This window comes from Sinohyriopsis cumingii, chromosome 1 (assembly GCF_028554795.1).
Source record: "Sinohyriopsis cumingii isolate HCF-2022 chromosome 1, ASM2855479v2, whole genome shotgun sequence".
Classification (NCBI taxonomy): domain Eukaryota; kingdom Metazoa; phylum Mollusca; class Bivalvia; order Unionida; family Unionidae; genus Sinohyriopsis; species Sinohyriopsis cumingii.
The window spans coordinates 81,997,776-82,009,876 of NC_142961.1; the positions used below are offsets into that span (position 1 = coordinate 81,997,776).

Below are 12,101 nucleotides of genomic sequence, written 5' to 3' on the forward strand. Positions count from 1 at the left end.
GTCTGTTAGCACACAGATTTGTTATCACTACTCATTCTTTACTACATTTGGATTTGGACTACTGTAAAATATTACACAGTCTTTCATCCCAAGGTCTACCTCAGATCCTTTATAAAAAATGTTGCTACTGACATCCAGTGTGACAACCACAGTGACTGCCTTAAAAATATTGTTGCTACTCCTGAATGAATGATTATCAACATGTGGTTTTCACCAACACTTCCTCTCTTGTCTAGTTGGTCCTAAATGAAGATGGTACTAATATGACATCCAATATGGCCACCACAGCAGCCAGCTTGAAAACCTTGTTATCACTACTTCCACTGAATATAGTCACATCAACATGGGCTTTTCACCTGAAATCTTATTATGATACCTAATTGGTCCTAAACAAAAGTACTGCTGATGGTCATCTTGAAATCTGAATAGCCTCAACCATAACCCTGTTACCACTACTCATTCTTTTTGGATGGTCATATGGACATATGGTTTTCACAAGAAGACTTTTTAAGGTGTCTGGTTGGTCCTAAATGAAAGTGATACCAGTCTGACTTCGAATATGGTCACCATTGTCGCTGTCTTGTTATAGCTCCTCCTCGATGAATGGTCATATTGGCATGGAGTTTCTGGTGTCTGCTTATTTATAAATAGCAGTGATCCTGATCTGACATCCAATATAGCCACTATTTTGGTCATGTTGAAAATCTACTTATCACCACTGCTAATTGGAAGGTCATATTGATACAGGGTTTTCGCTAAAAGATTCTTACAATATATTAACAGAAAATTGTGCCACTCTTGCATCCATTATGGTTGCCATGACATTGACCTCGATTAATGTCTAGTTTAGTTTGTCTGAAATGAAATAGTGCCAGTCTGACATTGAGTATGCTACCAAAGCAGCCATTTTGAAAATGGTACTCAAGAACATCATAGATTGTTATCTTGGATTCCTGGAAAAAGTTTGCTGACATTGGAGCGTCAGTCCTTTTGAGTGACTCTTGTATCTGGAAGTGGCAGTAGCTCATTTGGTAGAGCATTGGACTTGTAATCCAGTAGTCATGGGTTTGATACCCATACATTCAGTTGTATATCAAGTTACTGCTACATCAGAGTTGATAGAAACTGAACCTAGGGTGAGCTGGATTGAAATAGAATGGAACAGTGGCTGGCTGATAATTGAACTATTGTTTGAAAGGTTTATGATAAAGAATGGTTTCTTAGGGCATATTGGAATGTGAACTGGCTTATTATCTATTATGGTAATTCTACTTATATTGGTGACATTCAGTATTGATCAACAAGATTGGAGTGTGAAAAGTTTCTCCATAAACCTGATTAAACTTGTCTGCACCAACAGCAATGATCAATTGAGCAAGTTGTTGCCATGACCAATGTGTAATAGAGAAGAAATGTATGCAGTATCAGAGACAAAACCAAAGCTATTTTCATAATATAAATTATTTCTTTTGTAAGAATTATGTATTTAAGATAGTGAACTGCAAGAATGAGATATTTAGACTCTACCATTTTAATATTAAACACAGCCAAATAAAATGAAATAAGCAAGAAGTACAACAAATTAAATGACTTATGATATGAGATCTTGTATGGTTGTGCCAGTGTACACCATCCATTCTTTCTCAAGATTGTTTTTTCCAGTAGTATTTGTACTTTACTGCATGCAGGTTCCATTTTAAGTATAATTAATAGAATGCCAAATATATGGATGATTTTTTTATCCCTACTATTTCCTATTACAACAAACTCTTATAGACCCTATTTATCCACATTATTTGTCAGTACAGATTCTAATTTCTGCCCCTTCTTATCCACATTTTTTCTCAGTAGACTTTACTTATTGCTCCTTTTTATCCACATTACTTCTTAGTACAGACTCTACTTATGGCCCCTTTTTATCCACATTATTTCTTGGTACATACTCTGCTTTTTGCCCCTTTTTATCCACATTATTTCTTGGTACATACTCTACTTATGGCCGGGGCCCCGAGTGGCCAAGTGGTCTAAAGCGCTGTTCGTTACGGATCACTGACATCTCACCTCTGTCTGCGGCAGTTCGAGTCTAAGATTCAGCCAATGTGGGCATGTCAGAAAGCTTGCCAGTAGCTTCTCGTGGGTCGGTGGTTCTTTCCGGGGTTTTCCGGGTTCTTCCTCCTCCATTAATACTGGCCGCCATGTATAGCCTATCGTGTGCTGAAAAATGGCGTTAAACCCCACAACAACAACAACAACAACTACTTATATCCCCTTTTTATCCACATTATTTCTTGGTACATACTCTACTTATTGCCCCTTTTTATCCACATTATTTCTTGGTACATACTCTGCTTTTTGCCCCTTTTTATCCACATTATTTCTTGGTACATACTCTGCTTTTTGCCCCTTTTTATCCACATTATTTCTTGGTACATACTCTACTTATTGCCCCTTTTTATCCACATTATTTCTTGGTACAGACTCTGCTTATTGTCCCTTTTTATCCACATTATTTCTTGGTACATACTCTACTTATTGCCATATTTTATCCACATTATTTCTTGGTACATACTCTACTTATGGCCCCTTTTTATCCACATTCTTTCTTGGTACATACTCATGGCACCTTTTTATCCACGTTATTTCTTGGTACATACTCTACTTATTGCCCCTTTTTATCCATGTTATTTCTTGGTACATACTCTACTTATTGCCCCTTTCTATCCACATTATTTCTTGGTACATACTCTACTTATGGCCCCTTTTTATCCACATTATTTCTTGGTACATACTCTACTTATGGCCCCTTTTTATCCACATTATTTCTTGGTACATACTCTACTTATGGCCCCTTTTTATCCATATTATTTCTTGGTACATACTCTACTTAATGCCCCTTTTTATCCACATTATTTCTTGGTACATACTCTATTTATTGCACCTTTTTATCCACATTATTTCTTGGTACATACTCTATTTATTGCCCCTTTTTATCCACATTATTTCTTGGTACATACTCTACTTATTGCCCCTTTTTTATCCACATTACTTCCTAGTACTGGTTGTAATTATTGCCACCTTTTTCACAGTACAGACTGTTAGTACAGACTTAATTTTTATCCATTGTTACCCAGATTTTTTCCTGGTACAGACTAATTATTGCCCATTTATACCCAAATTATTTCTAATACAGACCCAATTTATTGCTCCTTTATCCACATTATTACTTAGTACAAACCATAATTATTGCCAAGTTAAATGTGAAAAGACTTTTTAAAAATCATATATAAACAATCATTGACTTTTATGTGTCATCTTTTATGTGTCAAGCCCACCTTGACATAAGTCTGATGTTGCATTGAATGAGAATGTTTAAGCCATCTTTATGAAGGATTATTGACAAGTTTGTGAACAGTGGCAATATTTCTTTGAAGTCGGATCTTATTCCCTATATAAAACACAAAACATGATTATTTCAGTTGTCAGAATAGTTTTGAGTTGTGAAGGTGATTCAGAGAGCAATTAGCCCAGCAAAAATAAATTTCAGAATTGTTTAATGAAGTTTTACTTCATGAAGAACACCAGCAGAATAAAGGAGGGGTAGGCATTTAAATTGTTGCACATGCTGCAAGCAACATATCTGCTTTCATCATTCCTATGTGTGTGATGTCTGTCCAACTAGAAGCACCACCAGTATGCAATATATTCAAGAATCTGAAATGAATATTCAGATTAGTTCTCATTATTATTATTCATTATCATAATCTTGTTAAGACAATAATAATTGATCTGTGCTTTTCAGGATGCTTGTAGCCATGAAAATTGATTGAAAGACAACAATAGCAAAGGCTCATGTTTGCCTAGCTGATTTGTGCTGATAAAGCATTACCATGCATACTGAACCGAGGCATTTATTACTGCTGTATTAACCGTAAAGCCCCAAATTCAACTTGAAAGTATTATGCCCCCACAATGAAATGGTGAGTCACAGATGTGATATTTATTCATAAAGACAAGCTTATCTGATGTTAAGACTGCATCAGATACAGTTTTGACAATGCTAATGTTATTGTCTTCCATTAACGACTCATTTCTGACCGGATTCACTCAGGGAATCCAGCATTGAAGGTTCAAGTTAATGAAACTTGTATTACCTTCAAAGCCCCCTATTGAAAGTAGCAAAGACTATCAAATGAAGACTATATTTTGCCATCCATTGGATTTTAAAGAGAAAAATTTGGTGTATGTTTTTATTTATTGTCAGTGTAGTTTTGGTCATATGTTTGCATATGTGTATGGTAATATTGGACATTACTATTAAGTCTACCAACTGTTTTTTTTTTTTTTGTAAGTGTATTAAATGCTTTGAACAAGACAAAGTTAATTTCTTTTATTCAGATTTCAGTTTCCAATCATTTTCTGTAGGCTTATATGAAAAGTTAGCTTACTCTTAATTAGATGATGTCTCTTTTTATTATCACATGCACAGACCCCTCCCCACTACCCTGGGATCTCAAAACACACTTTGAGTATTTAAAGAAACCTAAACATTGTCAGCGAAAATGGCAGTTTTGAATATACCTAGAGATTGGGTCTACATGCAGCACTTAGCTGGCTGCTTGTTGGATTGACTCTACATGCGGCTCATAGGGCCAAAACAAAATTTTTGTGTTTCCAGTTGACTGACCATCCCTGTTTTTTGGTACCAATCATAGCACATTTTATTCTCAGGGTAAAGAAATAATTTTTTTTTAAAAGAAAATACAAATTCCAAAATTGATTAGTGCATTTAATTGAGCCAGTTTTGCCCATGATTTATATGCATATATACATGCATGCATGGGAAATATTTTTTGGGGAACAGTCAACTATTTGGTTGATTGACTCAACATAATGCACATTTTGGCAACACCTCCTTAGATTGACTCCACCCGCAGCACATAGCTGACTGTTGGATTGACTCTACATGCAGAACATAGCTGACTAATTGTTGGCTCTACTCCACACACAGCACATAGCTGACTGTTGGATTGACTCTACATGCAGCACATAGCTGACTAATTGTTGGATTGACTCTACATGCAGCACATAGCTGACTAATTGTTGGATTTACTCTACATGCAACATGTAGCTGACTACTTGTTGGATTGACTCTACATGCAGCACATAGCTGACTAATTGTTGGATTGACTCTACATGCAACACGTAGCTAATTGTTGGATTTACTCTACATGCAGCACATAGCTGACTAATTGTTGGATTGACTCTACATGCAACATGTAGCTTAATAATTGTTGGATTGATTCTAGATGCAGCACATAGCTGACTACTTGTTGGCTCTACTCTACATGCAGCACATAGCTGACTAATTGTTAGATTGACTCTACATGCAGCACATAGCTGACTAATTGTTGGATTGACTCTACTTGCAGCACATGTAGATTCTTCTTCAACTGAAACACTAGCTGCCATGTGCTGAAAAATGTTAAACATGAAACAAACAAAAAAGTTGACAGTACATCTGTTAACAATTCTGCCTGTCTTTGCCTTGGATAATTACAATGATTACACTATACATTATAATTCTGCCTGTCTTTACTTTGCATCACTACAAGGATTACACTGTATGTAATAATTCAGATTGTCTTTGCCTTTGATTACTATAAGGATGGATTGCTACAATGATTACACCATTCCCAGAGTGGCCAAATGGTCTAAAGCACTCACCATTACAGATCACTGCCATCTCACCCTGTCTATGTGGGTTCAAGTCTTGGGTTTGGACATTGTAGGTATGTGAGAAAGCTTGCCAGTAGCTTCTCATGGGTTGGTGGTTCTTTCTGGGGTTTTCCTGGGTTCTTCCTCCATCATATATCCTGGCTGCCGTGTATAGCCTATATTGTGCTGAAAAATGGTATTAAACCCTACAACAACAACAACAACAACATGATTATACTATACATTATAATTCTGCCTGTCTTTACCTTTGATTAAAATAAGGATGGATTACTACAATGATTAAACTATACATTATAATTCTGCCTGTCTTTACTTCAAATTACTCCAAGGATTACACTATATGTAATAATTTAGACTGTCTGCCTTTAATTACTATATGGATGGATTACTACAATGATTACACTAAACATTATAATTCTGCCTGACTTTACATCGAATTACTTCAAGGATTACACTATATGTAATAATTTAGACTGTCTGCCTTTAATTACTATATAGATGGATTACTACAATGATTACACTAAACATTTTAATTCTGCCTGTCTTTACTTCAAATTACTACAAGGATTACACTATATGTAATAATTTAGACTGTCTGCCTTTAATTACTATATGGATGGATTACTACAGTGATTACACTATACATTATAATTCTGCCTGTCTTTACTTCAAATTACTACAAGGATTACACTATATGTAATAATTTAGACTGTCTGCCTTTAATTACTATATGGATGGATTACTACAGTGATTACACTATACATTATAATTCTGCCTGTCTTTACTTCAAATTACTACAAGGATTACACTATATGTAATAATTTAGACTGTCTGCCTTTGATTACTATATGGATGGATTACTACAGTGATTACACTATACATTATAATTCTGCCTGTCTTTGCATTGAATTACTACAAGGATTACACTATATGTAAAAATTTAGACTGTCTGCCTTTGATTACTATATGGATGGATTTCTACAATGATTACACTACATTATAGTTCTGCTTGTCTTTGATAACTACAATGATTATGGTACACTAATCATTATAATTCTGCCTGTCTTTGCCTTGAATTAATTATGACAAAGATTACACTGTGCATTTTAATTCTTCCTGTCTTTGCCATCGATTACTACAAGATTGCTATCTCATGTTTTGTAGAGAGAATTCAGCGGCAGTATGGGGGTGACTTGAATGAAGGGGAGCTCCATCTGGTAGAGTTTCTTAGAGGGAATGGTGGACTTGGTCTGAGTCTGGCTGGAAACAAGGACCGTAGTAAAATGAGTGTGTTTGTTGCAGGGATTCAGCCTGACAGCATCGTAGCTAGGGATGGACAAATACAAGTTGGGGATGAATTATTAGAGGTATGCAATTCTATAAATTCTTATCCAAAGAAGAGAAAGAAAAAAACCTTCTGTAAAAGTGGGATAATACATGTTTACATGAAAATTAGCATTTATCAAAACTAAGTGCATACAGTATTTTTTTGTGAAAATGTGTGTGTGTGTGTGTGTGTGTGTGTACAAAACTAGGTCTTAGTGATACAGTTCACTTTTCTGTTATTTATTCTGTTTTTAAATAAGTGATCATTGTGACACATTTATTCTTTTTCAGTGTATTGTTCTGTTATTGCCTTTCCATCTTGCTGTGTAACCCAAATAATCTTTTTCAGTGCCTTGTTCTGTAATTACCTTTCCATCTTGCTGTGAGAACCATTTATTATTTTACAGTGCCTTGTAACGTAATGATCTTTCCATCTTGCTGAGAGACCCATTTATTATTTTACAGTGCCTTGTTCTGTAATTGCGTTTCCATCTTGCTGTGAGACCCATTTATTCTTTTACAGTGTCTTATTCTGTAATTATCTTTCCATCTTGCTGTGAGACCCATTTATTCTATTACAGTACCTTGTTCTGTAATGGCCTTTCCATCTTGCTGTGAGACTCATTTATTATTTTACAATGTCTTGTTCTGTAATTATCTTTCCACCTTGCTGTGAGACCCATTTATTCTTTTACAGTGCCTTGTTCTGTTATTGCCTTTCCATCTTCCTATGAGACCCCTTTATTCTTTTACAGTACCTTGTTTTGTAATTGCCTTTCATCTTGCTGTAAGACCTTTTATTATTTTACAGTGCCTTGTTCAATAATTATCTTTCCTTCTTTCTGTGAGACACATTTATTCTTTTATGATGCCTTTTTCTCTAATTGCCATTCCTCTTGCTGTGAGACCTATTTATTCTATTACAGTGCCTTGTTCTGTTCTTGCCTTTCCATCTTGCTTTGAGACCCATTTATACTTTTACAGTACCTTGTTTTGTAATTGCCTTTCATTTTGCTGTGAAACTATTTATTCTTTTACAGTACCTTGTTCAATAATTATCTTTCCATCTTTCTGTGAGACACATTCATTCTTTTATGGTGCCTTTTTCTCTAATTGCCGTTCCTCAATTACAGTGCCTTGTTCTGTAATTGTCTTTCCATCTTGCTTTGAGATCCATTTATTCTTTTACAGTGCCTTGTTCTGTAATTGCCTTTCATCTTGCTATGAGACCCATTTATTCTTTTACAGTGCCTTGTTCTGTAATTATCTATCCATCTTGCTGTGAGACCCATTTACTCTTTTATGGTGCCTTTTTCTGTAATTATCTTTCCATCTTGCTGTTAGTCCCATTTATTCTTTTACAGTGCCTTGTTCTGTAATTGCCTTTCATCTTGCTGTGAGACTCATTTATTCTTTTACAGTGCCTTGTTCTGTAATTATCTTTCCATCTTGCTGTGAGACCCATTTATTCTTTTACAGTGCCTTGTTCTGTAATTGCCTTTCATCTTGCTGTGAGACTCATTTAATCTTTTACAGTGCCTTGTTCTGTAATTACCTTTCTATCTTGCTGTGAGATGCATTTATTCTTTTACAGTTCCTTGTTCTGTAATTACCTTTCAATCTTTCTGTGAGACCTATCTATTCTTTTACATTGCCTTGTTCTGTTATTACCTTTCAATCTTGCTGTGAGACCCATTTATTCTTTTTGAGTGCCTTGTTCTGTTATTGCCATTCCATCTTGATTTTCTAGCTTTCATTGATCTTTATTTAATATGTACAGATTGATTGATATGAATAAATATTGAACATTTAATATTTTTGTACAGATTGGTTGATAAATGTAAATATTAAATATTTAACATTTAGTACAGATTGGTTGATCAACATTAATATTGAATATTTAATATTTAGTACAGATTGGTTGATAAACATAATTATTGAACATTTAATATTTTTGTACAGATTGGTTGATAAACATGAATATTAAATATTTAACATTTAGTACAGATTGGTTGATAAACATGAATATTAAATATTTAACATTTAGTACAGATTGGTTGATCAACATTAATATTGAATATTTAACATTTAGTACAGATTGGTTGATAAACATAATTATTGAATATTTAATATGTAGTACAGATTGGTTGATAAACATTATTATTGAATATTTAACATTTAGTACAGATTGGTTGATATACATAAATATTGAATATTTAATGTTGTACAATCTTGTTGATAAACATAAAATATTGATTCTATATTAGTTTTAAAAAATTAGCACATGCAACCTTCACTAACATCACAATTAGGAGTATAACTTGTCAGGTTTTACATTATATACAAGTGAAGTCCAATACAAGCACAATTAAGAGCATAAACTTGTCAGGTTTTGCATTATATACATGTGAAATCCAATGCAAGCACAAATACATTATATTATAATACAGTTTTATGGTACTTACAAGTGAAGTCCCATGCAGGCATAAGTACATCATATTATAACACAGTTTTAATGTACGTACAAGTGTAGTTCAATGCAGGCACAAATACATCATATTATAACACAGTTTTAATGTATTTACCAGTGAGGACCAATACAAGAGGTCAAAGGAATAGTGACGGTTAATTCCTGTAACTACATGCTATAAATACATGTATCAATGTACTTACCTAGATTAGAGGTTGTAGTTAGCTATATCATTGTTGTAATCAATAACACATGAACCTTCTATAAGTTCCATTCTAAATTAAAATCTGAAATTTGATTTAATTTTATGCCAGAGAAGAAACCAAGATACTCTTTGATTCTGACAGTTTTGTTCAATTTGTTGAATTAATGATTGATAGAAACCAGTATATCTTCAGCGAAAAGATGTTTTATTTCTACCCATTTGTCAAATGTGATCTCAGATTTAAAAGTCTGAAAATGGAAAAATATACTTCATAATTTTAAGTAAAATTACAGTGCATTTTCTAATGTTAGTGAAGTCTGTAAGTTTTCAGAAGTAATAGAAAGTGGCCTGCAAAAGAGCCACAGTCTGGATAGATTTTGCAATATTTTCAAAATTCAACTTTCATCTCTCAGTTTCAAACTTTGTTGTGCAGACGTATTACATAAATACATTCTTGTAACATTTACAACTAAAATGGTGATCGTTCTCCATTTCTCTCTCTCTTTCTCTCTCTCTCTCTTTCTTTCTCTCTCTCTCTCTCTCTCTCTCTCTCTCTCTCTCACTCACAATGAACAGATCTTAAAACTAGTTAAGACCCATTCATAAACATTGTAATCAGGAGATGCTATCAAAAATGCCTGAAATTGAGCTCCAAATAACCAAAAGTAGACTTCAGGTATTAACGTCTTCAGAATTTAAAATTTCTTCACAAATCCTGTAGATTGTCAATAACTGAACTTACATGACCTATTTCTGTTCTATGATCATTGTTACCTATAGAGTGTCATACACCAGTTACACTCGAACAAAAAAATATGCAAGTTTTGGGAGAAAAACTTCCGATAGATAGTAACAAAAATGTTTAAGTAGTGATTTTAACTCATAACAGTCATAATCATGATGGAAAATGTTGGAGAAATTAGGTTGGATGAGTCTTGATCTGCAGGCCAAAATTAAGTGACGATCAAAATTTGAGTGCATCATCTGTTCAGCTAGAGTGCAAGCTTGCCAAAGCCACACATTTTATATTTGAATGCAGAAATAAACGAAATATATATAAAGACCAAAATCCTGTTGGGTAAACTTGCAATCATTACAATATTTTGTTTAGAGATTTGACACTGAAGTCTGTTGGATATTACCACTCTGTGGTGCTTTTTCAGTAATCCCACCGCAATAATGTTCATTGTCCATGCAATAAATATATTTAAGGAAACAGAATTTCGTATGAAAACACTCATTAATTTGACAGAATGAAATGTAGCATTATATTATGAATTATATTCGTAAAAGCTGCTGTTCTAAATTTTTTATAAAATTTAAAAATTTATTTTCATTGATGTCGTAATACAACCATTATTCAGATTGGTACCAAAATAAAAATTCATTTTAATGCAAATTTATGAATTTGGCATAAAAAAGTATATAATGATAAGAAAATCTACATTTTTTTGAGTAGATATTAGGAAATATTTCACTTGTGAAGTGGAAACATTTTGTATTGTCACTCATAGCTTCACCACTCATGGTAATACAATGTTTCCGCTTCACTAATGAAATATTTCCTTATATCTCCGAAAACAAAATATAGATTTCCTCCATGGTTGTGTCAGGCAGATCCAGCTGCATAGTCTCAGATCTGCCATCACATAATGCACCACCAGATCTGGGTCTGTGCAGTTTGTTAGGGCTGATCAGTAAACCAAACAAAATACACCCTGATCTACCCATGTACATGTATAATGCAACAGGAGTTAAGGACCTATGTTGCTTGCAGTTTGACTAGATTTGTTCACGAGTATAGATGGATTGAACATTTTCTGTCCCTGTATATGTTCTTGCCAGATCATGATAATCTGGATTGAAATCTTATTTGTTTCCATTAAATCAAGTGTATCAGTCTTTGGAAAATAGGCGAGACAAAAAAGTTTGTAAATAGGCCTAAAAAATAAATCAACAACATTTTTGATTTTATGGAAAACTGCTTTATGTTGTGAGACTTGACAATTAATTTTTCCCATCGGAATGCATGGAAGCACTGGAGTTATCAGGATGTAAGAGATGCTTGAATTCCCAGCAATAAAGATGAAAATTCCTTTTCAGTGTTGTCATCCAATGGTATTGATAAAATACAATTGTAATAATAAAAAAAAATATTGATTAACTATGTAGGAAGAGCACACTGATTGCTCTAATCCAAAGAGGAAGTATTGGGATGCATTCTGTGATTGTATTTGGAAGCTCTCCAATAATAAAAGAAGCAACACCTATTTCCTATTTAGCCTCTGTGTTTTTATATTGTTATCTTTCAGTTTATTTTGGTTCTTTTAACTGTCTCGTGCAAACTGTTTTGATTTCAGCAGT

At 33.9% G+C, this 12,101-nt stretch overlaps 1 protein-coding gene across 5 annotated transcripts in view; it reads left to right on the forward strand.

Moving 5' to 3' along the window:
* The window catches only part of LOC149807235 (multiple PDZ domain protein-like), a 453,425-nt gene that overhangs the window by 317,982 nt on the left and 123,342 nt on the right, over positions 1–12,101 (forward strand). For all 5 annotated transcript variants that reach the window (XM_089963870.1, XM_089963877.1, XM_089963884.1 and 2 more), the window contains one exon: positions 6,901–7,103. In XM_089963870.1, coding sequence (XP_089819996.1) covers positions 6,901–7,103 — 203 coding nt within the window. The remainder of the gene's footprint in view (positions 1–6,900; positions 7,104–12,101) is intronic.